Raw genomic sequence first — 27,150 nt, 5'->3', positions numbered from 1 at the left:
ATGATCATAACTCAGATCCCACTAAATACCTGGGTGAAAATTGGCTTTAAAAATATACATTGGATAGTATCACCCTTCAAAACAGTTGTTGGTTTGTATCACGCACATCACCCACCATGACCCAATGTTGTCACTGCTCTCTTTGGGCCGGATTAGAGTTTTCTTCCCTCTGTTCTGCCTACGGCATAGAGTCCATTCTGAAGAAACCACGATGCCTTTCTTCACATGGCCATAACAATAGTAACATCCCATGACATTAACACAGGGACAGTTTTACCTTGGAACTTCAACCCCCCACAGAATACATACTACTGCAGCCATGTGAGTGCACCGCCAGCATAAAGTTGATACAATTCACACAAAGTTCTTGTCGGGGGACTCCAATCCTCTGGGTTTCCCTGAACAGGTCTTGGGTCTCAGGAGGTCTTGGTTCAGACAAGGCGAGTACTGCAGCCACACTAGTAATCTGCTGAGTAGCCAGTAGTGCCCTGCATACCTCGACACAACAGCGAGAACTCCTTCACGATCTCCTTAACACGCCGCTTGTTTGTCTGTTCCCTGGGAAAAATAGGGCGAATGAGAGATTTGTCTGAATAAATCAGAAAAGAGTTCAAACATGTACATAGCTGTTTGCACATCTTGGAGAACTGCTACATAATGATATTGTTCCAGAGACAAATTCATCTGTCACGGTGAGATCGTAAGGTCAGAGCAGTGTGACTACAAAGAACCTGGAGCGCCAAATGAGTGTATGAATGGATGTGTAGGCTACCTGAGGAGTTGCTGGCTGAAGGTGTCCTTCTGCTCCATGGAGACCTGGGCAGAGGGGAACCCTGGGACATGTAGTCCTTCCTTTAACCACTGGGCCAGCAGCACAGTGCAATGTCTATTCAGACAGAAAAGCACCTCAGAGAAGTGCTCCGTCAGACAGCAGAGAGACTGACTTCCAACAATCTGGTGATGACACAGAGGGAGAGGAAGTTGTAACAAGAAGCCCAAGGGTGAGCACTGACTGAAACATAATTATACCCATTCATTGGCCACTATTGTGCTTAGAGCAGTGGTTCCCAACCTATTTTAGTTGCTGTACTGCCACCTGAATTTGACTGCCCAGTGTACCCCCTCATTTGCATTTTACCGGTAACCCTATGGTCTCATGAGTCTTCTCAAGTACCCCTAGTGGATAGTCCAAGTACAGGGGTCCTAGAATCCCTGGTTGGGAACCACTGGTCTGGAGGACTGAGTCACTGACTGCAGTCTTGTCCTACTCATGAGGGTATTTCTTTCCCACACACTAACAGAGATACCAGTTGGTTACCTCCAGGATGGTGTGGACGAGAAGCTTCCCGTCCCTCTGTAGCACCTGACCAATAGGAGGGATGTCTCCACAATGACAGACCAACTCCATCTGATGGGGAGGTACGGTGGAAGGATGTATGGAACAGCCACATTATGACAGGAGGGGTGCAGAATAAACAGGAGTTATGCAGGGATGCAAAATAGTCACCTTTTGGGGATATTCACCTTTTTTAATCAAAAATAGGTGACCTACGTGCTTTGTATAAATCTGAGAACAGTTTGGGAAGGGGCTTTGGATCACTACTGGTTGTAGGACGAGGCTCAACCAATCGTTCACATAACAGAATGCAGCATGCGACTGAAGAGAGAAAAGACAACCAATTTGCTAGTTACATCATCAGCCTGCGCTCTGGAAAGACAGCGGGAGAGTGGAAATTATGGAGGTACATTTACAAATGTACCTCCATAGGAAAGGCAGTTTGCTCGACTCCTGAATGATAACGAAGAGGTATGTGAGAAGCCTGATCACGGAAACGGGGTGAGAAGGTGATGAAGCTATTTCATGAGCTATAACCGAAAAACTACTGGCATTTGGAAAGTGTGGTGGAACAAGTATTGTTATCATTAAGTATCTTGCTAGCTGGATGGAATTCTCCGTTAGCTAGCCAGAGAAATGTTGAGCAACATTAGCCAACTTAACTGATCAAATAATTGAGTTTATGGTGTGAAATTAGCTGGCTAATAGTCAGACATCTAACGTTACAACATCAGATGAGCTAACATTAATAACCTAACCAATTCGCTGTAGTATTAAATGGTATACGACTCCTTGGTGTTCTTCCAAGTTATAACGCGTTAGTTGCTTACTGGACCCTGGCAATCTGTGTGAAATGTTAACTAACTAATGAACTATCTGTGAACTGATGTTTTCCCTCTAAAAAACAGGGGGTTGCTTGCCTTGTTCAGGGGCAGAACGACAGATTTTTACCTTGTCAGCTCGGGGATTCGATCCAGCAACCTTTCGGTTCAACACTACCCACTAGGCTACCTGCCGCCCCTGAAAATGAGGTGTTGCTTGTTAAACAAGTGGATTCAGGGATGAAGTGGAGCTGGGCCTGGGCCTGGCTTAAACTGGATGCCACCATAGAGGTGAAAGGAACACCACTCACTTTTTCAGTCAGTGGATTAAAGGGGTATGCCAGGTGTACTCTGCCTGAAAGAGATCAATTATGCCAACAAAGGGTTAGCATGCTCTGCTGGCACATTGTAGAACAGATGTCCACAGGCAGAAAGTGTACAATGTGTAGCCCAACGATATTGCTTTTGTTGTGTTGAACTTGACAGTAATACGTGTGGGGGGTATTTTTTTTACCTTGTGCACTTGATCGATGTTTATAGTGGCCACTATAATAGAGCAAAATTAGAATGTCTGTTTGTCTCATTCTATTTCTACTATAAGGTGTTTTTTTCCCAAGTACAATATTTATGTGTGTGGTCACAAGCGTTCTATTATAAAGGCTGTCATGGCTAACTGCAATATTAGTGTATTGTTTTTTTTCTCAAGACTTTGTCATTTGCAGTAAAGTCTAGGCAACAAATAACATTGGATTTCTTTCTTTACATTTTTTAGCTCTGAGTTAGGTTCACATTAACCACTTTTTATTTTACACACAGAGACTGATCATGTAGATCATATTATTTGTTGTTTAATTAGTTAAAACCTGCATTTCTCCCTAGCAGGGATTTTTTTCATGTTTCAGTGAAAAAAAAGTGTAACCTTTTTGGGCCCTCAGCAGTGTGCACCCCTGGTTATGACTTCCAGTCATGAGTTAGTACAAGAGGTAAAGTTACTTGTGAAGTGATTGGTAATGTGTCATCATCGCACCTACTTAACTTACAAAGAACATACAGGCTGACTTCGCTGTAGGCGTCTCCGGGAACTTGAGTGACAGGACCCCTGAAAAAGAGTTGGTGCAGAACCAGTTGTATACGCCTGCCACATTACAGTGCACTTGGAATTACAGTGTGGGTTACATGGCAAAGTCTCTCACCGCAGTAGAATAGAGCCTTTACATCTTGATGGTCAGACAGGTAGAGGTCAGGCTTCCTTTTGAGGGCCTATGGAGTCAACAACACACACATGAGCCCCCTTTTTACTTGGTTGTAACATGCCTCCTTTATCCTGATCTTGTCCACATTCTGATTGTGTCCACATTATTTGACAGGTGTAGATGATTGAAATATGCATTGTGATCTGATTGTGATCATATACACCTATCAAAAACGTGGGTACAATCGGAATGTGGACTAGATCAGGACAAAGGACACATGTTAGAGCCAGGTATAAACGATGCTAAAGATACACACACATAGATACACAAATATTTATCCAGAATGTTATATCTGGGACAGAGAAGTGGACTATAAAAATAAGACAGACCTGGGCATGGAGTTGCATGAATGACTCAACAATATCAGGATGTTCCCTTGGGCCTGAAAAATAGATGGAATAGAGAACACACATAAAGATGTCAAATAGGAAATACATTTGAAGTCAGAATATTACATACACCTTAGCAAAATACATACATTTTTTTTTTTTTTTACAATTACTGACATTTAATCTTAGTAAGAATTCCCTGTCTTAGGTCAATTAGGATCACCACTTTATTTTAAGAATGTGAAATGTCAGAATAATAGTAGAGATAATGATTTATTTCAGCTTTTATTTCTTTCATCACATTCCAGGTGGGTCAGAAGTTTACATACACTCAATTAGTATTTGGTAGCATTGCCTTTAAATTGTTTAACTTTGGTCAAACGTTTCGAGTAGCCTTCCACAAGCTTCCCACAATAAGTTGAGTGAATTTTGGCCCATTCCTCCTGACAGAGCTGGTGTAACTGAGTTAGATTTGTAGGCCTCCTTGCTCGCACACGCTGAGATTGAGGTCAGGGTTTTGTGATGACCACTCCAATGCCTTGCCTTTGTTGTCCTTAAGCCATTTTGCCACAACTTTGGAAGTATGCTTGGGGTCATTGTCCATTTGGAAGACCCATTTGCAACCACGCTTTAACTTCATGACTGATGTCTTGAGATGTTGCTTCAATATATCCACATATTTTTCCACCTCATGATGCCATCTATTTTGTGAAGTGCACCAGTCCATCCTACAGCAAAGCACCCCCACAACATGTTGCTGCCACCCCTGTGCTTCACGGTTGGGATGGTTTTCTTCGGCTTGCAAGCCTCCCACTTTTTCCTCCAAACATAACGAGGGTCTTTTTGGCCAAACAGTTATATTTTTGTTTCATCAGACCAGTGGACATTTCTCCAAAAAGTAAAATCTTTGTCCCCATGTGCAGTTGCAAACTGTAGTCTGGCTTTTGATGGCGGTTTTGGAGCAGTTGCTTCTTCCTTGCTGAGTGGCCTTTCAGGTTATGTTGATATAGGACTCGTTTTACTGTGGATATAGATATTTTTGTACCTGTTTCCTCCAGCATCTTCACAAGGTCCTTTGTTGTTGTTCTGGGATTGATTTGCACTTTTCACACCAAAGTACATTCATCTCTAGGAGACAGAATGCTTCTCTTTCCTAAGCGGTATGTTGGCTGCGTGGTCCCACAGTGTTTATACGTGCGTACTATTGTTTGGAAATTGCTCCCAAGGATGAACCAGACTTGTGGAGGTCTACAATTTTTTTTCTGAGGTCTTGGCTGATTTCTTTTGATTTTCCCATGATGTAAAGCAAAGAGGCATTGTGTTTGAAGGTAGGCCTTGAAATACATCCACAGGTACACCTCTAATTGACTCAAATTATGTCAGAAGCTTCTAAAGCCATGATATAATTTTCTGCAATTTTCCAAGCTTTTTAAAGGCACAGTCAATTTAGTGTATGTAAACTTCTGACCCACTGGAATTGTGATACAGTGAAATATAAGTAAAATAATCTGTCTGTAAACAATTGTTGGAAAAATGACTTGTGTCATGCACAAAATAGATGTTCTAACCAACTTGCCAAAACTATAGTTTGTTAACAAGAAATTTGTGGAGTGGTTGAAAAACTAGTTTTAATGACTCCAACCTAAGTGTATGTAAACGTTCGACTTCAACTGTACTTGGAAGATGATGTGAGAATCAAATCTCAATTTACTTTCTCTTACCTTGCTGGAAGATAGAGAGGGTGGTGGATGTGACCAGCTCAATAAGGGCCTGGATGGGGCTGAAATGATCTTTCTCACCTGCAAATATGTGGACCATCTAGAATGAAAGAGATCCAGTAATTCATAGAAATCATTGTGGGCACATTTTAAAAGTGTAAGGCAAGCTATCAGTGACTATATCCATTCAGCTATTGTTTTATATGGGGTCTTTTCAATGAAATGTAGATTCCAAGAACATGGAATCTACATTCTTGGAATTCCATGTAAATTATTCTGAGTTGAAATGGGATTCACCCCGACCCGAGCATTGAATCTGATTTGGATGGTTGGTCTGTTTCGGCCCACCTGGCGTGTGAGGTCGAGAGCAGAGGCTTGTGGGAAGGCGCTGTAGATCTGTCCCAGCATCTCACTGAGCTGTTGTACCATGGGAGCAAAGTCATTGAGGAGGGTCTTTACGGACCTCTCAAACACCCCACACACTGCCTACGGAAGAAGACATGCTGTGAGAGAGTGGGAATCTAGCCTGTAATCCAATCTGAATATCACTTCGTTTCACTAGTGCTTCAGAAGTTAAACAATCGTGAAATGGAGCAATATTCACTTCGGATTCCAGCCTAATGAAGGACAGTATGACTATGTACAGTACATATTCAGATAGACATACAGACCCATTTAAATGTTTCAACATTCTCATGTACATATAGAATACATTACTTACCTCCACCACTTCTGAGTCACTGAGCCACTTGCTGAGGATGGTCTGGATCAATGTGAAGACCTGCTGTAAGACCACCACCACCTGACAGAGCACAGACAAAGTAAACAGGATGACAGTAGTTATGGGTGGTGAGAGAGGTTCTGAGACAGAGAGGGCGAAAGAGAGAGGCAGGGAATGAGAGAAGGTGGGAGAGTGTAGAAAGATAGAGAGAAGGCAAAATAAAGTGAGGAAGACAGCGTTGGGAGGAGACTCACTGGGTTGGGCCTGGCCTGAGCTGGGGTGGTGCCCTCTGACCCCTCGTCCTGCCTGCTGATGTCCAGCGTAGTGAACAGACTGGACAGCATACCCAGGATGTGGATGATAGACAGCTTGGCAGTGGGGCTGGGCTACACAAAGGGAGAGGGAGATGGTTAGATCCAGACAAACTGAATAGAGATACATTGGGAGCAAAGGTTACAGTAAGAGTGGGTGGGAGGATGAAACAGGCAGGAAAGAGACACACAGTAAGGAAACCTATTTACATGGTATTTTACTGTATTGTAAGTCTGTGCTCAACACATGTATCTTCTAGGTGGTTGCATAGACCAAGTGCACTGTATAAGCATCATTTCCTTGTTCTTACCTCCTGGTGTGCCAGGGTGTCTAGCCTCTGGATGTGGGGGGTGAGGAGGGTGGTCAGGCTGCCCAGGATCTCCTCCATTGGCAAGGCAGAGAGTAGGAAGCCCAGGCCCTGCATCAGCCACATGCACTGGCTGCTCTGCACACACACATGGATTCACAAATATAGTTTTAAATTCCATCCCTATATTTACAGAAAATAAACAATCTGCAGCAACAGTCTAAAACGTGATCATTTTTTTCAAAGACCAAGAATTTATACTGACCTTGTGGATATCTTTGACCAGTACGTCCTGTGAAAGGAAGAGAATGCTTGACATGAGTGTAAAAAAAGAACCAAAGCAACATTGAACGACAGCACAGTTACCACGCACCACATTTTGAGCTACAGTACACTGCATCTATCACCACATGCTTTGTGAATCTTATTGTCATAGAGACCTGTGACACGGTCATGATGTCATGGATGTAAGGGGCGAGGTCGTGACGACACTCTCTGCAAATTCTCTTCAATGTGGACACGCTGGACACGGACAGCTCAGCCTTCACCAAGCCCTGGAGCACCATTGGTAATACATTGCCTAACATCATCGGATGGTCCGCCAGCCACTCCGCTAGAGAACCTAGACAGCGAGAGAAGGGGTGGTATATAAAGGAAAGAGACAGATGGAGAAAGACAGGAAAGGAGATTGTAGGGAAAAGAGGGATGGCCAGAACAAACAGAAAGGTAGCAAAGAAAAGTATAATACAATTGGATTAAGATGTTGGCTAGCACCTATAGTGTACATGACGGTGTCAGCGAGCTGAATGTTGCTTATACTGATCCGTGGGATCAGACCGATGAGGCCTGGGATGACATCAGAGTAGTTGACGTCTATGGTCTCTGCTATAGCCTGGAAGCCAAAGAGAAGGGCCTCAGTGTCCTGGAAAAATACAAAAGAAAAATAGAAAACATGTCCCAGAAAGAGGAAGCTAGAGAGTGAGATTTGTATTTATTATGGATCCTCATTAGCTGCTGTCAAGGCAGAAGTTACTCTTCCTGGGGTCCAGCAAAATTAAGGCAATTTATACAATTTTAAAAACATTACAATACATTCACAGATTTCACAACACACTGTGTGCCCTCAGGCCCCTACTACACCACTACCACATGTCTACAGTACTAAATCCATGGGTATGTAGAGTAGACATATGTTATTGTGTGTGTATGCATGTGTCTGTGCCTATATTTGTATTGCTTCACAGTCCCAGATGTTCCATAAGGTGTTTTTTTAATCTGTATTTTAAATCTAATTTTACTTTTACTGCTTGCGTCAGTTACTTGATGTGGAATAGAGTTCCATGTAGTCATGGCTCTATGTAAACTCAGCAAAAATAGAAACATCTCTGTCTTTCAAAGATAATTAGCAAAAATCCAAATAACTTCACAGATCTTCATTGTAAAGGCTTTAAACACTGTTTCCCATGCTTGTTCAATGGACCATAAACAATTAATGAATATGCACCTGTTTAACGGTCGTTAACTTCTTGGTGACGGGGCAGTATTGAGTAGCTTGGATGAATAAGGTGCCCAGAGTAAACTGCCTGCTACTCAGCCATAAAAAGGTAGAATATGGGGCCTCCCGGGTTGCGCAGTGGTTAAGGGCAATGTACTGCAGCGCCAGCTGTGCCACCAGAGACCCTGGGTTCGAGCCCAGGCTCTGTTGTAACCGGCCGCGACCGGGAGGTCCGTGGGGCGACGCACAATTGGGTTAGCGAGGGGTTGGCCGGTAGGGATATCTTGTTATATATATTGTTTTGAATTTGGTGCCCTGCACTTTCACTGGCTGTTGGCGGGGTGGGACGCGACTGCCCCGAATATCTCAGAAAGGTTAAGACACTACCAGTTATGAAAACATAGGACACTAAAGAGGCCTTTCTACCGACTCTGAAAAACATTAAAAAGATGCCCAGGGTCCCTGCTCATCTGCGTGAACATACCTTGGGCATGCTGCACCGAGGCATGAGGACTGCAGATGTGACCAGGGCAATATATTGTAATGTCCGTACTAAGACAGCGCTACAGGGAGACAGGACGGACAGCTGATCGTCCTCGCAGTGGCAGACCACATGTAACAACACCTGCACAGGATTGGAACATCACACTTGCGGGACAGGTACAGGATGGCAACAAAAACTGCCCGAGTTACACCAGGAACGCACAATCCCTCCATCAGTGCTCAGACTGTCCGCAATAGGCTGAGAGAGGCTGGACTGAGGGCTTGTAGGCCTGTTGTAAGGCAGGGTAGCCTAGTGGTTAGAGCGTTGGACTAGTAACCGGAAGGTTGTGAGTTCAAACCCCCGAGCTGACAAGGTACAAATCTGTCGTTCTGCCCCTGAACAGGCAGTTAACCCACTGTTCCCAGGCCATCATTGAAAATTAGAATGTGTTCTTAACTGACTTGCCTGGTTAAATAAAGGTAAAATAAAAAAATAAAATAAAAAGGTCCTCACCAGACATCACCAGCAACAATGTCGCCTATGGGCACAAACCCATCGTGGCTGGACCAGACAGGACTGGCAAAAAGTGCTCTTCACTGATGAATTTTGTCTCACCAGGGTTGATGGTCGGATTGGCGTTTATCGTTGAAGGAATGATCGTTACACCAAGGCCTGTACTCTGGAGCAGGATCGATTTGGAGGTGGAGGGCTCATCATGGTCTGGGGCAGTGTGTCACAGCATCATCGAACTGAGCTTGTTGTCAATGCAGGAAATCTCAACGCTGTGCATTGCAGGGAAGACATCCTCCTCCCTCATGTGGTACCCTTCCTGCAGGCTCATCCTTACATGAACCTCCAGCATGACAATGCCACCAGCCATACTGCTCGTTCTGTACATGATTTCCTGCAAGACAGGAATGTCAGTGTTCTGCCATGGCCAGCGAAGAGCCCGGATCTCAATCCCATTGAGCACGTCTGGGACCTGTTGGATCGGTGAGGGCTAGGGCCATTCCCCCCAGAAATGTCAGGGAACTTGCAGGTGCCTTGGTGGAAGAGTGGGGTAACATCTCTCATCAAGAACTGGCAAATCTGGTGCAGTCCATGAGGAGGAGATTCACTGCAGTACTTAATGCAGCTGGTGGCCACACCGGATACTGACTGTTATTTTTTATTTTGACCCCCCTTTGTTCAGGGACACATTATTCCATGTATGTTAGTCACATGTCTGTGGAACCTGTTCAGTTTATGTCTCAGTTGTTGAGTCTTGTTATGGTCATACAAATATTTATGTTAAACCTGTTGAGTGTAGAGGGCAGTATTTTGATGTTTGGATGAAATACGTACCCAAATTAAACTGCCTATTTCTCAGGCCCAGAATCTAGAATATGCATATAATTGTCAGATTAGGATAGAAAACACTCTAAAGTTTCCAAAACTGTCATAATATTGTCTGTGAGTATAACAGAACTGATATTGCAGGCGAAAACCTGAGGAAAATCCAACCCGGAAGTGCTGTTTTTCCTGAACGCTTTCTGTTCCATTGCCTGCCTTCGCTCCATTTAAAGGGATATCAACCATATTCATTGTCCTATGGCTACCCCATGGTGTGAACAGTCTTTAGACATGGTTTCAGGCTTTTATTTTGAAAAATGAGCGAGAAAGATCACATTGCGTCAGTGGATGGCTGGGTGCCAGCAGCGTTTTGCATGCGCAACAGCTTGGAGCAGACATTTCTCTCTCTCTCCTATTGAAGAAGCTACAGTCCCGGTTGATATATCATCGATTATATATTGTAAAAACAACCTGAGGATTGATTATAGAAAATGTTTTACATGTTTCTACGAACTTTACGGATACTATTTGGAATTTTCGTCTGCGATGTCGTGACCGCTTGAGCCTGTGGATTTCTGAACATAACGCGCCAACCAAATGGAGGTATTTTGGATATAAAATAATCTTTATGGAACAAAAGGAACATTTATTGTGTAACTGGGAGTCTCGTAAGTGCAAACATCCGAAGATCATTAAAGGTAAGTGATTTCATTTATTGCTTTACTGACTTTCGTGACCAATCTACTTGGCTGCTAGCTGTTTGTAATATTTTGTCTACTGAGAGAGATGGCCTTACATAAATGCCTGGTATGCTTTCGCCGAAAAGCTTTACTGAAATCTGACATGCCAGGTGGATTAACAACAAGCTAAGCTGTGTTTTGCTATATTGCACTTGTGAATTCATGAAAATGTAATATTTTTAGTAATTTAATTTGAATTTGGTGCTCTGCAATTCAGCGGATGTTGACGAAAATGATCCCGCTAACGGGATGGGTGCATCAAGAAGTTAAGTTTGCTGTTTGCTCTAAATAAACGCAGTTGACAGTGAGAGGACGTTTCTATTTTTGCTGGGTTTATTACTACGTGCCTCCCATTGTCTGTTCTGGACTTGGGGATTGTGATGAGACCTATTGTGGAATGTTTTGTGGGGTATGTATGGGTGTCCGAGCTGTGTGCCAGTAGTTTAGACAGACAGTGGGGTATGTATGGGTGTCCGAGCTGTGTGCCTGTAGTTTAGACAGACAGTGGGGTATGTATGGGTGTCCGAGCTGTGTGCCAGTAGTTTAGACAGACAGCTCGGTGTATTGAACATGCATCTCATAAATAAAAGTAGTGATAAAGTCAATCTCTCCTCCACTTTCAGCCAGAAGAGATTGACATGCATATTATTAATATTAGCTCTCTGTGTACATCCACGGGGCAGCACTGAGCCAATTGCAATTTTCCTAAGTACTTTTTTGTGGCACCTGACCACACGACTGAACAGTAGTCAAGGTGCGACAATACTAGGGCCTGTAGGACCTGCCTTGTTGATAGTATTGTTAAGAAGGCAGAGCAACGCTTTATTATAGACAGACTTCTCCTCATCTTAGCTTGTACTGCATGAATATGGTTTGACCATGACAGTTTACAATCTAGGGTTACTCCAAGCAGTTTAGTCATCTCAACTTGCTCAATTTCCACATGATCTATTACAAGATTTAGTTGAGGTTTAGGGTTTTGTGAGTGTTTTGTTCCAAATACAATGCTTTTAGTTTTAAAAATATTTAGGGCTAACTTATTCCTTGCCACCCACTCTGAAACTTACTGCAGCTCTTTGTTGAGTGTTGCAGTAATTTTAGTCACTGTAGTAGCTGACGTGTATAGTGTTGAGTCATCCGCATACATAGACACTCTGGCTTTACTCAAAGTCAGTGGCATTTTGTTAGTAAAAATTGAAAAAGCAAGAGGCCTAAACCGCTACCCTGGGGAATTCCTGATTCTAACTGGATTATATTCGAGAGGCTTCCATTAAAGAACACCTTCTGTGTTCTGTTAGACAAGTAACTCTTTATCCACATTATAGCATAGGGTGTAAAGCCATAACACATACATTTTCCAGCAGCAGACGATGATCGATAATGTCAAAAGCTGCACTGAAGTCTAACAAGACAGCCTCCACAATAATTTTATCATCAATTTCTCTCAGCCAATCATCCGTCATTTATGTAAGTGCTGTGCTCGTTGAGTGTCATTGGTCGGCTATTTGAGCCAGTAAAGGGGGCTTCACTATTCTTGGGTAGCGGAATGACTTTTAGCTTTCCTCCAGGCCTGACGCTCTGTAGTAGTCTTAAATTGAAGATGTGTCAAATAGGAGTGGCAATATCTTCTGCTTTTATCCTCAGTCATTTTCCATCCAGTTGGCCAGACCCCGGTGGCTTGTCATTGTTGATAGACAACAATAATTTTTTCACTGCTTCCACACTGACTTCACAGATTTCAAAAGTACAATTCTTGTCTTTCATAATTTGGTCCGATATACTTGGATGTGTAGTGTCAAGGTTTGTTGCTGGCATGTCATCCCTAAGTTTGCTTATCTTGCCAATGAAAAAGTAAATAAAGTAGCTTGTAATATCAGTGGGCTTTGTGATGAATGAGCCATCTGATTCAATGAATGAAGGAGCCGAGTTGGCTTTATTCCCTAAAATGTCATTTTAGGTGCCCCAAAGCTATTTACTATCATTCTTTATATCATTTATATTTGTTTCATAGTGTAGTTTATTTTTATTTAGTTTAGTCACATGATTTCCTAATTTGCAGTACGTTTGCCAATCAGTTGGGCATTGCCATCAATTCCTCCAAGGGGATTTTTTACAGTCTTTTACAGTCATTTCTTCATGGGTTTGTGCTTATTAGTAAGTGGAATAAGTAGTTTTATAAATGTGTCAAGTGCAGCATCTGGTTGCTCCTCATTACACACCACAGACCAGCAAATATTATTTACTTCATCAACATATGAATCACTACAAAACTTTGTGTATGACCTCTTATATATTAGGCCCAGACTTTGGAACTTTGGTTTTCCTAGATATGGCTATTATATTGTGATCACTGCATACTATGAATTTGGATACTGCTTTAAAGCAAATATCTGTAGCATTAGTAAATATGTGATCAATACATGATGATTTGATGATTTAATTCCTGTACTGTTTGTAACTACACTGCTAGGTTGACTGACAACCTGATCCAGGTTGCAGGCACTGGTTACAGTTTGAAGTTTTTTCCTGAGAAGGTAGCTTGATGAGATAGAGTCACACAGGAAGAAACTTGACAAAATAGCTTTGGGATGTATACATACACTACCGTTCAAATGTTTGGGGTCACTTAGAAATGTCCTTGTTTTTGTCCATTAAAATAACATCAAATTGATCAGAAATACAGTGTAGACATTGTTAATGTTGTAAATTACTATTGTAGCTGGAAACTGCAGATTTTAAATTTTTATTTATTTATTTTATTTCACCTTTATTTAACCAGGTAGGCAAGTTGAGAACAAGTTCTCATTTACAATTGCGACCTGGCCAAGATAAAGAAAAGCAGTTCGACAGATACAACGATACAGAGTTACACATGGAGTAAAACAAACATACAGTCAATAATACAGTATAAACAAGTCTATATACAATGTGAGCAAATGAGGTGAGAAGGGAGGTAAAGGCAAAAAAGGCCATGGTGGCAAAGTAAATACAATATAGCAAGTAAAACACTGGAATGGTAGTTTTGCAAAGGAAAAATGTGCAGTAGAAAGTAGAAATAAAAATAATGGGGTGCAAAGGAGAAAAATAAATAAATTAAATACGGTTGGGAAAGAGGTAGTTGATTGGGCTAAATTATAGGTGGGCTATGTACAGGTGCAGTAATCTGTGAGCTGCTCTGACAGTTGGTGCTTAAAGCTAGTGAGGGAGATAAGTGTTTCCAGTTTCAGAGATTTTGGAGTCCGTTCCAGTCATTGGCAGCAGAGAACTGGAAGGAAAGGCGGCCAAAGAAAGAATTGGTTTTGGGGGTGACCAGAGAGATATACCTGCTGGAGCGTGTGCTACAGGTGGGAGATGCTATGGTGACCAGCGAGCTGAGATAAGGGGGGACTTTACCTAGCAGGGTCTTGTAGATGACATGGAGCCAGTGGGTTTGGCGACGAGTATGGAGCGAGGGCCAGCCAACGAGAGCGTACAGGTCGCAATGGTGGGTAGTATATGGGGCTTTGGTGACAAAACGGATTGCACTGTGATAGACTGCATCCAATTTGTTGAGTAGGGTATTGGAGGCTATTTTGTAAATGACATCGCCAAAGTCGAGGATTGGTAGGATGGTCAGTTTTACAAGAGTATGTTTGGCAGCATGAGTGAAGGATGCTTTGTTGCGAAATAGGAAGCCAATTCTAGATTTAACTTTGGATTGGAGATGTTTGATATGGGTCTAGAAGGAGAGTTTACAGTCTAACCAGACACCTAAGTATTTGTAGTTGTCCACGTATTCTAAGTCAGAGCCGTCCAGAGTAGTGATGTTGGACAGGCGGGTAGGTGCAGGTAGCGATCGGTTGAAGAGCATGCATTTAGTTTTACTTGGTTTTAAGAGCAATTGGAGACCACGGAAGGAGAGTTGTATGGCATTGAAGCTTGCCTGGAGGGTTGTTAACACAGTGTCCAAAGAAGGGCCGGAAGTATACAGAATGGTGTCGTCTGCGTAGAGGTGGATCAGAGACTAACCAACAGATTTATGGAATATCTACATAGGTGTACAGCGGCCCATTATCAGCAAACATCACTCCTGTGTTCTAATGGCACGTTGTGTTAGCTAATCCAAGTTTATCATTTTAAAAGACTAATTGATCATTAGAAAACCCTCAGTCTCAATGTCAACAGTGAAGAGGCGACTCCGGGATGCTGGCCTTCTAGGTAGAGTTCCTGTCCAGTGTCCAGTGTTCTTTCGCCCATCTTAATCTTTTCTTTTATTGGCCAGTCTGAGATATGGCGTTTTCTTTGCAACTCTGCCTAGAACGCCAGCATTCTGGAGTCACCTCTTCACTGTTGACGTTGAGACTGGTGTTTTGCGGGTACTATTTAATGAAGCTGCCAGTTGAGGACTTGTGAGGCGTCTGTTTCTCAATCTAGACACTCTAATGTATTTGTCCTCTTGCTCAGTTGTGCACCGGGGCCTCCCACTCCTCTTTCTATTCTGGTTAGAGACAGTTTGCTCTGTTCTGTGAAGGGAGTAATGCACAGCGTTGTACGAGATCTTCAGTTCCTTGGCAATTCCTAGCATGGAATAGCCTTCATTTCTCAGAACAAGAATAGACTGACGAGTTACAGAAGAAAGTTATTTGTTTCTGACCATTTTGAGCCTGTAATCAAACCCACCCAATGCTGATGCTCCAGACACTCAACTAGTCTAAAGAAGGCCAGTTTTATTGCTTCTTTAATCAGAACAACAGTTTTCAGCTGTCCTAACATAATTGCAAAAGGGTTTTCTAATGATCAATTAGCCTTTTAAAATGATAAACTTGGATTAGCTAACACAACATGCCATTGGAACACAGGAGTGATGGTTGATGATAATGGGCCTCTGTACGTCTATGTATATATTCCATTCAAAATCAGCCGTTTCCAGCTACAATAGTCATTTACAACATTACCAATGTCTACACTGTATTTCTGATCAATTTGATATTATTTTAATGGACTTTTTTTGTTGCTTTTCTTTCAAAAACAAGGACATTTCTAAGTGACCCCAAACCTTTGAACGGTAGTGTATGTCTTTGTATGTGTGACCCGTTGTGTGATCACTGTAATGACGTAAATTGGTGGTTGAACTGACCTGCCATGCTGTCGGTCTCTCCGTGTCCATCAGCAGTCGGCCCAGTCTATCATAGAGGTTACTGAGAAGCTCCGCCCCCAGGATCTCGTACACATACATCAGAGTGTCTGATATGTCGACTCTACCACACAAAACACACATGCAGTATAATCACAATGTGCCCTGGGCACTCTGCTCTATTCAAAATGAAATACTTTGGTAAAAACATTCAACAGATCTGTTGACTAGAAACTAGTGTTAGATAAAGCATAACATACATCGTACAACAAAATCTTGGGTCAAATAATGTAAAATCTCCAGTGAAAATCAAAGAGCTTCTCCAAGGACTACAACTCCCATCCCTTCTGTAGAAGTAGACTTCCTGTTTACCTGTAGATCCTGAACTGCTCCTTGTCATCTGAGGACCAGGAAGTATAGTCCTGCTCTGAGGGGAAGTGGGCCTTGTGGAGCAGAACGTCCACCAGCTGGAAGTAGACTGGTCTGTAGACTTGCAGGTAGACTACCTGCTTGTCCTCCTCAAATGACAGGATGTCATCCTGGAACCACAGGAAGTATACATCAGAAAGTGACCATGCTACAATGTACAGATGAGGTACTTCCTCTCCAGCACTGTAGGTTTTACCACGAACCCTAACCCAAACCCTTCACCAATACCTGCAGAGTGTACCAAAAGGTGAAGGAGCTGGCGGTCTTTACTGGATAGTGTCCAGGATTAGGGTGTAGGGGTTAGGGTGTAGGGTACATACCTGCAGAGTGTACCAGAAGGTGAGTGTGAGGGAGCTGGTGGTCTCGTTGACTGGGTAGTGCCCGGGGATGCCAGTACAGAACAGGATCATGTTGACTAGGGCCAGGTATCCCTGCCAGTGTTCCACCTGTTCCAGAAGAGTCCTGTTCCAGAAAGTCACACCCAGGGAGATGAGGTGAAACAGGTCCATAATGAGCCAAGAAAACTGGTTCTCACTTAATCCTAACACCACAGACTGTTCATAGATGTTCAACTAAGTATCAGCAAACTTTAGTTAGATAGTTAGCAAACTAACTATCTAGTAACATAGCCCAAGCCCTAACCTAAAGGTATGTGTACCTGGAGTGTGTTTCCCCCAGAGCAACAGCGATGCGACAGATGCCATGGGAGGTCTCCATGTCTCCGTCCCTCGCTGCGGCTTTCAGCTGGTCATGGAGACCCAGCACCAGGGGCATCAAGTTCACCAGAGCATCAGTGTATCTGAACACACGCACACACACACACACACAAATGTATGCTGAGTCAATACAATACGTCTCAACACAACTCATTATCAAAGTGCTCTATGTGTGTGTGTGTGTGTGTGTGTGTGTGTGTGTGTGTGTGTGTGTGTGTGTGTGTGTGTGTGTGTGTGTGTGTGTGTGTGTGTGTGTGTGTGTGTGTGTGTGTGTGTGTGTGTGTGTGTGTGTGTGTGTGTGTGTGTGTGTGTGTGTGTGTGTGTCTGCCTGTCTGTCAATGTGTGTGTGTCTATCTCACCTCTGGCAGTCAGGTTGGGATATAGAGCTGACAATGGTCTCCACGGCAGTGTCAAACAGCTCTGGGTCTGACAGAGCAGCAAAACAGTCCTGCAGCAGCCCCTCGCTCTCCCCATGCAGAGGAACATCCAGTCCCACCCAGCTAGACAAGCAGCGTAGGGCCCGCTCCTTCACCTGGCTGTTGCCCTCCTGTCTCTGGAGCAGCTGGCGCAGCAGGGGACATACCGCCATCCACTCCCCAGCCAGGGCCTCTCTCAGCTGGGCACGACGGGCCTGGGGCAGCCTGCAGCTCTGGAACTCTTCTGGCAGCACGGTGAGGAGCTCCAGCAGGGCCAGGCAGTGTGCGTGGGCGTTCACTTCCTCCTCTGCCCCACCTCCTCCACCAACCCCACCCTGACATCCGCCCTGATCCCCAGCCTTCTCAGGCTGGTAGACCCTGACCATGTCAGCCACAGCCTGGGGCCAACCCTGGGGCATGGTGTGGAGGGCCAGGGAGGCCAGGGCCACACACAGCCTGGTCAGCACCATCTTTGGCCCAGAGGAGAAGTGGGAGATGTGGGAAAGGAGCTGCATCCTCAGTGTCTGGTGTTGGTCTGTGGGGAGGTCGGCCCAGTGACAGGAGATCTTGGTGTGCAGGGTGCTGGCGCCAAAGAACTGGATCTCAGGAAGCTGTTTTGACAATGGTGTAATAGTAAAACAAGAATAGAGCGTTCTACAGGGTTATTATGAGTGTCGTCATGGAGTGAAATACAAGCAGGAAGGAATGATTACTACACAACATAGTCTGTAGAAAGTACAGGGGAGTTTGTAGGATGGGGCTGTGGAGCGGACCTTGTCTGGACTGAGCAGAGGCCAGCAGAACTGCCAGGCCTGACGGGAGGTCTGGGCCTGAGTCAGCCACTTCTGGGCCACATTCTTATGCTCCATGTCCGGGTCATAGTACAGTTGCTGGAGGGCCTAGAGGAGGGAGGAGAGGACATTTCCAATTCAATTCATTTAATTTACAATAGGGAGGGAAATTAAAAAGTGACCGGAGTCCTTGTCATACAATGTGTCCTTGAAAGCATGACTGCCACTGATAAGGAATGTAAGAGGGGAGCCTCCAAAGCACACAGGATGGCCAACTCTGCATGAGTGAGTGCTGTTGCTAATGGCAACTAATCCCAAGCACATGGTGGTGGTTATAATTAGCACAGTATGTTTGTAACTGATATCATATTACAACAGCCCCCTTCCCTCTATGTCCCATTGAACTAGTTTACTCCATATGAACTGCCCATTGTGAAATATTAATTCAAAAGCTATTCTGTAGCCTATTTGTTAAAGGTCAAAATTCCATTGTAATTAGTCTGTGCATTTTTTCAACTGTCAATCAATAGGCCTACATCTGTGTAGCCTATTTGGGCTATTTGGTAAATAATATGGAGGCCTAATAAATATCATTGTCACAACGCATAGAACCGCAATGCTGATGAGATATTTAGAAAGACTTGACTGAGATGAACAAATTGCTTTCAGACTTAATGAGAGCTGTCATTGTTGGTAGCCTACTGCATAAAACGAACCACTTCTCTGTCGCGCACTGTATGAGTTTGACAACTTACTTTTTCGACGTTTTCCACCGTTAATTCTAAAGACACGAGGTCGGGGCTCTGCACGGAGCTGTCAGGGGGCTCCATCCCGTAGATGACAAGCTTTATAATGGGAACACTTCTTTTAATGTCCGCTCTTAGATTTTTGCGCTTGCTGCCCGCGATCCTGGCCTTTAATAAGTCTCCCACTATCAGACAGTGCTGTTGATGAACAGAGGCGGCCCCTGGCAGAAGGCCAGCCTGCTACTTGTTAAAAGTTAGTTGTCGTTAACGGATTCAGCATTCATTGTCCTTTTGTGACTGACACCTGTGCTGACAGGCTAAGGAATACCTAGGATAGGATAAAGTAATCCTTCTCACCCCCCCTCCTCCCCCTTAAAATATGTAGATGCACTATTGTAAAGTGGCTGTTCCACTGGATGTCATAAGGTGAATGCACCAATTTGTAAGTCGCTCTGGATAAGAGCGTCTGCTAAATGACTTAAATGTAAATGTAAATGTCTGACCACAAACCAGAGATCTATCAACGTATGACAGGAGCCTATTGAAACACTGACCTCTGTTGGCTGATTAGGCTAATTCGGGAAATGTTTAAGAGGGAAATGTTGGTCTTTATAGTTTTCTCATAAGCATATGAACATAGTGAATCTTTAAAACAGATCCATAACTCTACCTGTGTAGGGCCTATCGGTATTTCTGATAAAGGAATGCCTAGAAATGCTTGTTTTAATCAGGGAGCAATGAGGAGCGCACGAAGCATGCAGTGACAGCTGGTTGAGGTGCAGCGTACCCCCCTTTAATGGGAAGGGCGGTCGCGGGCTAGCAATGGAAGGGAGCCCGTCACAGTGACACATTCATAACACACTGTGGGTCTTTAACATCGACAGACATCGTCCTGACGGAGCTGGGAAGATACTCACTTTGTGTGTTGCGCTGTGCGTTAGTCCAACATTGCGCACCGCGCGTCATACAGGCATATCAACCCCACCCCTTCTTTCATATCCTCTAATGCCAGACCCTTCTGTATTTTTAGCAATACTGTTCTCTGTCAGATAACCAACCGAAAGAGCAGCAAAGAATACGCTCTAGCAAAGAAGAGAACGGACGTTAAAAGCTGTTGAACGTTTTATCATCGTATCCACGAAAGCGGCACATGAAATGAACATTGAAATGCATCTAGTGGTTTGTGCTTTGGTGATCCTTACCAGATCATCGCAGACAAAGGGTGGGTGTCGGTGTGTGTGCTGTGTTTAGAATAGACAGCCCGCTGAGAATATTGATTTTGTTCTTGTTCAGTTTACTTTATCATCACAAAATATTCTGAAGATAGTTATTCTGATGACAATTTGTATAATGTAGGCTAAACGTAAATGTAATGTTACCAATTTAATTTGGCAGTGTTTATCGACTTGTCTTACACTAGGGCTACCTGTCAGTGCGGGTTATTATGAGGTTATTATAGGTAAGGATATTTTTATTGACATAAGAGGCCAATAGGAACATTCTTTGAATTTCTCAACATATTTTGCCTGATCTTTTATCAGGGTTGGGGTTAAATTATATTCTAATTTTATTACTTCTCCCTGCAAATGTAATTCAATCCAAATTCCAGGCCAGTCTTTGAATTCAGAGATAATTCAATTCCAATATTAGGTAAATTCCATTAATTCCATTCTTAATTCAATATTATGAACAAAACAATTCCACAAATTTGAATTCAATTCCCTCAGGGTTTGAGGTTGATCATGTCACTGTTCAGACAGCCTCGCTATAATGGAAATATAGAAATACACGTTTAAATTATTTAAAACAATTCCTGTAGTCAAATTTTTTATACTAAGTGGATTAATTCCATTACCTGGGAAATGTACAAATATTGAATTCCAATTCAATTCCAAAGATTAAATGTGTTTACAATAAATATTAAATTTAAATTCATTAGTGAATTCAATAATATAATTGGAATTTCAAATTCAATTGGAATTTAACCCAACCCTGCTTGATATACTTAATCAATTATTCTTGTGAGTATTGCATTTCTTATTTAAATACATACTCGTTTAGTACTATAGTCTCATATACCAGTAAGCCTATGAAAACATGTTTTTGTATAGCCTATTGCATTTGGATTGGTTGCCAACTGCTCTTATTATGAATATTTCATAACATAAGTATATCATATAACATGATCAACAGCAGATCAATTAATATTGCTGGTAAGAATGGAAGATGAAATGATGTACCCCTTCTCAGCAATAGCCACGGATGCCTAATTATATAACACCACAGTGCTACAGGCCACTGACACATTAACTATTCAACACTCAATACTCTAAAACAATGAACAATTCAATGGCATTTGAACATACACTAGACATATATGAAAATGGCAACAATCATGACTAGGGCCTGACCAGAGCCCTGAGTTCTTCCTGCTCAGGTTCAGTGGAAAGGAAAAATAATCAATAAATATGTATTTCCCAGTCATGCTTTTGTAATGTCGACCAGTATCAGTAATTCATCTATTCACAACAACATGGAGAACCAGGACATTATATTTATACAGTGACATCATCATTGTTTTCTTGTAGGTCAGAGCACTGCTTTGCCCCCTGTCTTCATCCCAGTTAGCCTCCAGCGTGAGGACGTGTCTACTGCATCCCAAGCCCTCCCAATTATCAATGAAGATGGGGATCCGGGGCCAGAGCCAGGTCCTGCCAATCAGACCTCACCAGACCAAGCGGATAGAGCCCCAACCAAACCAGCTGTTACCAACAGCGACAAGCTGCACCAATCAGATTCTGTTACAGACGCTGGTGACAGCGATGACATGGCTGTGACCAATCAGATGACCAAGTCTCCAGCTGCACACACAGTCAACACTGTTACCACCACCCAAGACAATGCCACTCTCGCAGGTACTGTAACCCAAATGATATTTCACTTCTATCAGCGTCATTAAGCCTGTCTATATTCCCCATGGTTACCCTGAGGTAGTCCCGTCTATGTAATACTATAGTAATTATATTACTCTGTGACTTTCAGCCACCACTCAGCTGGTAGCTTGTTTATATAGTGTTCAGTCTGAAAATAGACAGCCGCATTCTGCAAAAGCTGCTTGTTTGCAAACACAGAAGCTTGCCTCAGGCTCCACCCACCATCAAACAGCTTACCAGGGGAATCGAAAGGCTCCATCTTTCCCTCCTATCATGGTATGCCCTGGGCCCGGCTACCTGTGTGCCTTGGCAACAGGGAGTAGAGGGGTGTTGAGCGGTATAGAGGGGGATGTGGCAACCTGATGTAGGAGGTATCGTTTTAACAAATATAACTATCTCTGTCAATGCTGAGCGAGTCTGCTGTGTCTGATGCCTCTTCTGCCTGACAAACACACAATATGACATAATACCATCCAGATTTCAATATATCTGTCTCTCTCATTCTCCTCCTTTTGCTTTCAAATAACAATGAGTATAACCTCATTTAGGAGAAGCAGTAATGATGGTAAATGAAAAAAAGACTCATTGCAGAACCCTTATCTGTTACTTCCATTGAGATACTGTATGTACAGTGTGTAATACTGTCTGTATGTAATACTGTTGTAATTATATTTCTATGTGATTATCACTCAGCCGTTCCAGATGGCTCCTCCTCCTCACCCCCTGTGAAGAGCACCTCCCCTGCAGGACTGCCCTCCATCCTAGGGGACACTACTAGCCACCCCTCCAACCTAGGGGACACTACTAGCCACCCCTCCACCCTAGGGGGCACTACCCACCCTGGTTTCGCTGGAGGCCACCTCACCACCTCTACTCCCCCTGCCTTAGATACCAACCTACTTCCATCCCATGTTTTAATACCGATCCAGTCCTCTGTCCAACCCAGCACCCTTGCCCTGATCCCTTCCCCAACCCAACCCCTCACCATGGAGCACCCCCAGACCTCTGCCCCAGTCCACATCCCTGTCAGCCCACCTGAACAGGAGGTTCCATCGGAGCTCAATGTTGGAGATGAAGGTAAGGTGATAATATACCAATTAATCAATCAGATTGTTCACTCTTTATCCAGTTAACAAATTACACAACTAATTACACAAGTTAATCACTCAGTTAACGTGTTGTTCCAGACAAAGGGCCACATCTCCACTCTCCTCTGGACCCTGTGCTGGCTGGCCTGGTCTCTGTCTTCATTGTCACCACAGGCGTAGTCTCTGTCATCCTCTTCCTCAAGTTCTGCCAACGAACCGACCACCCGGACTTCCACCGGCTGCAGGATCTACCTATGGTGACCATACTATACTTGACATGTTAGATTCAGGTCTACTGTGGCATGACATTTTGTTCATGTGAGATATATGATTTCAATTCATTTGAAGTGATATAGTGTTTGGTAACATTATGACTATCTTGTTTTGTCTTCCTGTCCAGGATGACTTGATGGAAGACACGCCACTTTCCAGATACACTTACTGATGATGGAAACTTTTCATCAACAACGGTCAACTTTTCTTCTAGCACAGCTACAAAGCAGACACCCAATGGGCTGCCATTTTGGATCCTGGCAAAGCTTTTGACTGGACTCAAGGCCCTCTGCCAGTGCCCATGTTGACTCCCTATGATTCCCCCTTCTGAGCAGTTTCCAATTCGATTGTGTTCTGTTAACAATGAGAGGGCTTTCAATACCCAATGAGGAGTTTCGAGACTAGGCCAACATCAGAGGTTTCAACATTAAGCCAACATCAGAGGTTCCATTTAAACATTAGACGAACACCCTCAATATTCCCTTTGAAACTCTCGGACGTCTCATCTGCACAGGGGTCTGTTTTGTTCTTCAGAGACGAGTTCCCTTTGTAATGCACCCCCTCCTCCTGATACAGGTCATGCACAGCACAGGCTGCACTTTAATGTGTTATAGAAACAGTCACAGTGCTCTCACAGTCTCCAAAGCCCCTAAATGAGTTGGTACTGTATGAAGAAGACACAATGTCACGTTGGATGTTGTTGCCTGAGTCCAGGATCGAGGGAAAATGAAAGGGGAGTGAAAGATGGTTACTGTAGAGGTACTTGATTTAAATGTTTATCAGTCTCTCATAAACCATGTTATAGAACTATTCTAATCCTTGAACTGACCAAATATGAGTGAAGTGCTCTTTCAAACCAGAATGCCTAGTGGGTTGAAAAACATCAATCCTTGGTCTTACTTGATAGCCAGTAAACATTCTGTAAATGTAACCCAAAACAGTCAGAGAAACAGTCAGCTTCTCTGCATTCGTTGGTTAATTAGATTGGGGGTGTAGAAAGGCAGGGGCGGCTGATCCATTTTTAGCCCAGTGGGCCTGTCTAACTTTTTTTCTTTTTTTTTTGCACAAAATGATGATGATCTGGCTAATAATGGGGGCCTCAAGGTAAATAAAAATGGGCTGGTGTGTTAGAAATACCAGTGGCCATTTCTGGTCCCAGTCCGCTCCTGCAGAAAGGGGGTCACCTCCAATAAGCGTAACTTGATTCAAAGCCATATAGATACAGATCCATTTCATAGAATACTTTGAGGAGAAAGGTTAAGGGATAAAAGTTAACCAATGGTGATGAGACAGCAGTGCTTCGTGTGGAAGTGATCAGCTAATAAACATTGTTAAACACAAATGGTGCAAAGTATAGTATTATCAAAATGTAAAAGCAAAATGTATGCTTAGTATTTCTTTACAAGCCATATGAAATTATGTAATTAGATATTTATTAACTATTTACTTGATATTTAAGAGTGTCTCAGAAAATGATCCTTTAAGTTAATTGGAAATAATAAAATGCAGAAACAGCGGAGTATGTATTAGAACTATGAGATTTTAAGTTACATTTAGATTGAAAATTACCTGAAGAAAATTACTTTTTGTCGTGCACTGCAACAAATCATATTTCCAGTGTTTAAGTGTTTTACCTGTAAGTGCCCAAAGTGATGTAAGAGGTTGACATACAGATTCAGGGTTAACTGTAAGAAAAGGAACATTTTAGGTTGATTTATTTTAAAAGTCCTTAACCCTTTTTGCTGTGTGCCCATGACTCTACAGCATAATCAGGAAGTGATTCACAAGTTCAGAGAGCTATTGTATTGTTAATTATACTGGACAAAATATAAATGCAACAATGGGAGAACAGATGCTGCTGGAAGTGGTTTTGGAGGGCCAGTAGGAGGCACTCTTTCCTCAGGTCTAAAAAAATATCCCAATGCCCCAGGGCAGTGATTGGGCACACTGCCCTGTGTAGGGTGCCATCTTTCAGATGGGACGTTAAACGGGTGTCCTGACTCTGAGGTCATTAAGAGTAGGGGTGTTAACCCCGGTATCCTGGCTAAATTCCCAATCTGGCCCTCAAACCATCACGGTCACCTAATAATCCCCAGTTTACAATTGGCTCATTCATTCTCCTCCTCTCCCCTGTAACTATTCCCCAGGTCGTTGCTGCAAATGAGAAAGTGTTCTCAGTCAACTTACCTGGTAAAATAACGGATAAATAAATAAAAGATTTGACTGATTTACAGGTCATAAGGAAATCAGTCAATTAAAATAATTAAATTAGGCCCTAATCTATGGATTTCACATGACTGGTAATACAGTCTGTTAGTCACAGTAAAAAACAGGGATCATCAGCTAGATTCAGCTGAGGGCTGATTTTTTTTCTTGAGTGGATGGTCGGGAGGCCAAAAATATACTAATTTGAAACCTTCCTTACATTTGAATAAGATCACATATGTCTCTCTATTATGTGTGAGAATACTTGGGAACAAATGTCCCACCCCTCTTCAATGGCTGTGCGAAGTTGCTGGATATTGGTGGGAACTGGAACACGCTGTCTTACACATCGATCCAGAGCATTCCAAATATACTCAATGGTTGACATATCTGGTGAGTATATAGGCTGTGGAAGAACTGGGAAATTTTCACTTTCCAGGAATTGTATATAGATCCTTGCGACATGAGCCTGTGCATTATCATGCTGAAACATGAGGTGATGGCGGAGGCTAAATGGCACGAGAATGAGCCTCAGGATCTCGTCACGGTATCCCTGTGCATTCAAATGGATATCACTAAAATGCAATAGTGTTCATTGTCCGTAGCTTGTGCCTGCCCATAACATAATATATGCCATTTAGCAGACGCTTTTATCCAAAGCGACTTACAGTCATGTGTGCATACATTCTACGTATGGGTGGTCCCGGGAATCGAACCCACTACCCTGGCGTTACAAGCGCCATGCTCTACCAACTGAGCTACAGAAGGACCACATAATCCCACCGCCACCATGGGGCACTGTTTAAAACGTTGACATCAGTAAACCGCTCGCCAACACGACACCATACGCGTGGTCTACGGTTGTGAGGTTGGTTGGACATACTGACAAATTCTCTAAAACGACATTGGAGGCAGCTTATGAACATTCAATTCTTTAGCAACAACTCTGGTGGACATTCCTGCAGTAAGCATGCCAATTGCACACTCCCTCAAATCTTGAGACATCTGTAGCATTGTGTTGTGTGACAAAACTGCACATTTTAGAGTGGCTTTTTATTGTCCCCCGCACAAGGTGCATCTGTGAAATGATTATGCTGTTTAATCAGCTTCTTGATATGCCACACCTGTCAGGTGATGGATTATCTTGGCAAAGGAGAAAATTCTCACTAACAGAGAAATGAGCTTTTTGTGTGTATGGAACATTTCTGGGATCTATTATTTCAGCTCAAGAAACATGGGACCAACACTTTACGTGTTGTGTTTATATTTTTGTTCAGTGTAGTACAGTCCCCATCCCTAACCCAACCATGAACAGAACATTGCCTAATGGTTAAGATAATAGTAAGGCATTTATTGTTCCTGCATGTAGGCTTAGAGGTGAAGGGGCAGCAGGTAGCTTAGCGGTAACAAAAGTTGGGCCAATAACCAAAAGGTTGCTGGTTTGAATCCCCGAGCCAACTAGTTGAAAAATCTGTCAATATGCCCTTGAGCAAGGCACTTAACCCAAATTGCTCCTGTACGTCGTTCTGGATAAGAGCGTCTGCTAAATGACTAAAAGGTGTAAACTTAGGACAACTATGCAGATCAATGAG

At 43.1% G+C, this 27,150-nt stretch overlaps 2 protein-coding genes across 6 annotated transcripts; one reads left to right on the top strand and one right to left on the bottom strand.

Moving 5' to 3' along the window:
* Window positions 1-201: 201 nt before the first annotated feature.
* LOC124009098 (importin-13-like) lies at window positions 202-19,403 on the bottom strand. Of its 5 annotated transcripts, XM_046320591.1 has the most exons (22): window positions 19,069-19,403; window positions 18,296-18,421; window positions 17,466-18,133; window positions 17,049-17,189; window positions 16,711-16,852; window positions 16,334-16,500; window positions 15,965-16,085; window positions 7,572-7,719; window positions 7,238-7,419; window positions 7,063-7,089; window positions 6,801-6,935; window positions 6,433-6,564; window positions 6,179-6,259; window positions 5,806-5,943; window positions 5,461-5,557; window positions 3,740-3,792; window positions 3,351-3,417; window positions 3,198-3,256; window positions 1,553-1,657; window positions 1,319-1,408; window positions 773-954; window positions 202-558 (listed from the first exon to the last, which is right to left on the bottom strand). In XM_046320591.1, the coding sequence occupies exons 1-22, from the start codon at window positions 19,141-19,143 to the stop codon at window positions 459-461; spliced, it is 3,036 nt and encodes a 1,011-aa protein (XP_046176547.1). In that variant the 5' UTR covers window positions 19,144-19,403; the 3' UTR covers window positions 202-458. The 5 variants fall into 5 exon arrangements, 3 of the variants coding, with proteins under 3 accessions (XP_046176547.1, XP_046176548.1, XP_046176549.1); XM_046320592.1 differs by lacking the exon at window positions 1,553-1,657; XR_006834220.1 differs by lacking the exons at window positions 202-558; window positions 773-954; window positions 1,553-1,657 and having other exon boundaries at window positions 1,325-1,408; window positions 5,461-5,538.
* Window positions 19,404-19,968: 565 nt separating this feature from the next.
* On the top strand, window positions 19,969-24,870 carry LOC124009774 (soluble scavenger receptor cysteine-rich domain-containing protein SSC5D-like). Its single transcript, XM_046321928.1, has 5 exons — window positions 19,969-20,281; window positions 21,648-21,974; window positions 22,686-23,069; window positions 23,180-23,337; window positions 23,481-24,870. The coding sequence occupies exons 1-5, from the start codon at window positions 20,215-20,217 to the stop codon at window positions 23,523-23,525; spliced, it is 981 nt and encodes a 326-aa protein (XP_046177884.1). The 5' UTR covers window positions 19,969-20,214; the 3' UTR covers window positions 23,526-24,870.
* Window positions 24,871-27,150: the final 2,280 nt, after the last annotated feature.

The sequence above is a fragment of the Oncorhynchus gorbuscha genome, linkage group LG22 (assembly GCF_021184085.1).
Source record: "Oncorhynchus gorbuscha isolate QuinsamMale2020 ecotype Even-year linkage group LG22, OgorEven_v1.0, whole genome shotgun sequence".
NCBI lineage: Eukaryota > Metazoa > Chordata > Actinopteri > Salmoniformes > Salmonidae > Oncorhynchus > Oncorhynchus gorbuscha.
This window is presented reverse-complemented; position numbering and strand designations above follow the sequence as displayed.

Excerpts from the sequence above, each read along its gene's own strand:
- LOC124009098 (XM_046320591.1), bottom strand. The coding sequence starts at position 19,143 with ATGGAGCCCCCTGACAGCTCCGTGCAGAGCCCCGACCTCGTGTCTTTA. Across the intron at positions 5,558-5,805 it reads CTCTCGACCTCACACGCCAG|ATGGTCCACATATTTGCAGG; the intron begins GTGGGCCGAAAC and ends CTTTCATTCTAG. Across the intron at positions 1,409-1,552 it reads CTCAGATTTATACAAAGCAC|ATGGAGTTGGTCTGTCATTG; the intron begins GTAGGTCACCTA and ends CCTCCCCATCAG.
- LOC124009774 (XM_046321928.1), top strand. The coding sequence starts at position 20,215 with ATGAACATTGAAATGCATCTAGTGGTTTGTGCTTTGGTGATCCTTACC. Across the intron at positions 21,975-22,685 it reads AGACAATGCCACTCTCGCAG|CCGTTCCAGATGGCTCCTCC; the intron begins GTACTGTAACCC and ends ATTATCACTCAG. Across the intron at positions 23,338-23,480 it reads GGCTGCAGGATCTACCTATG|GATGACTTGATGGAAGACAC; the intron begins GTGACCATACTA and ends CTTCCTGTCCAG.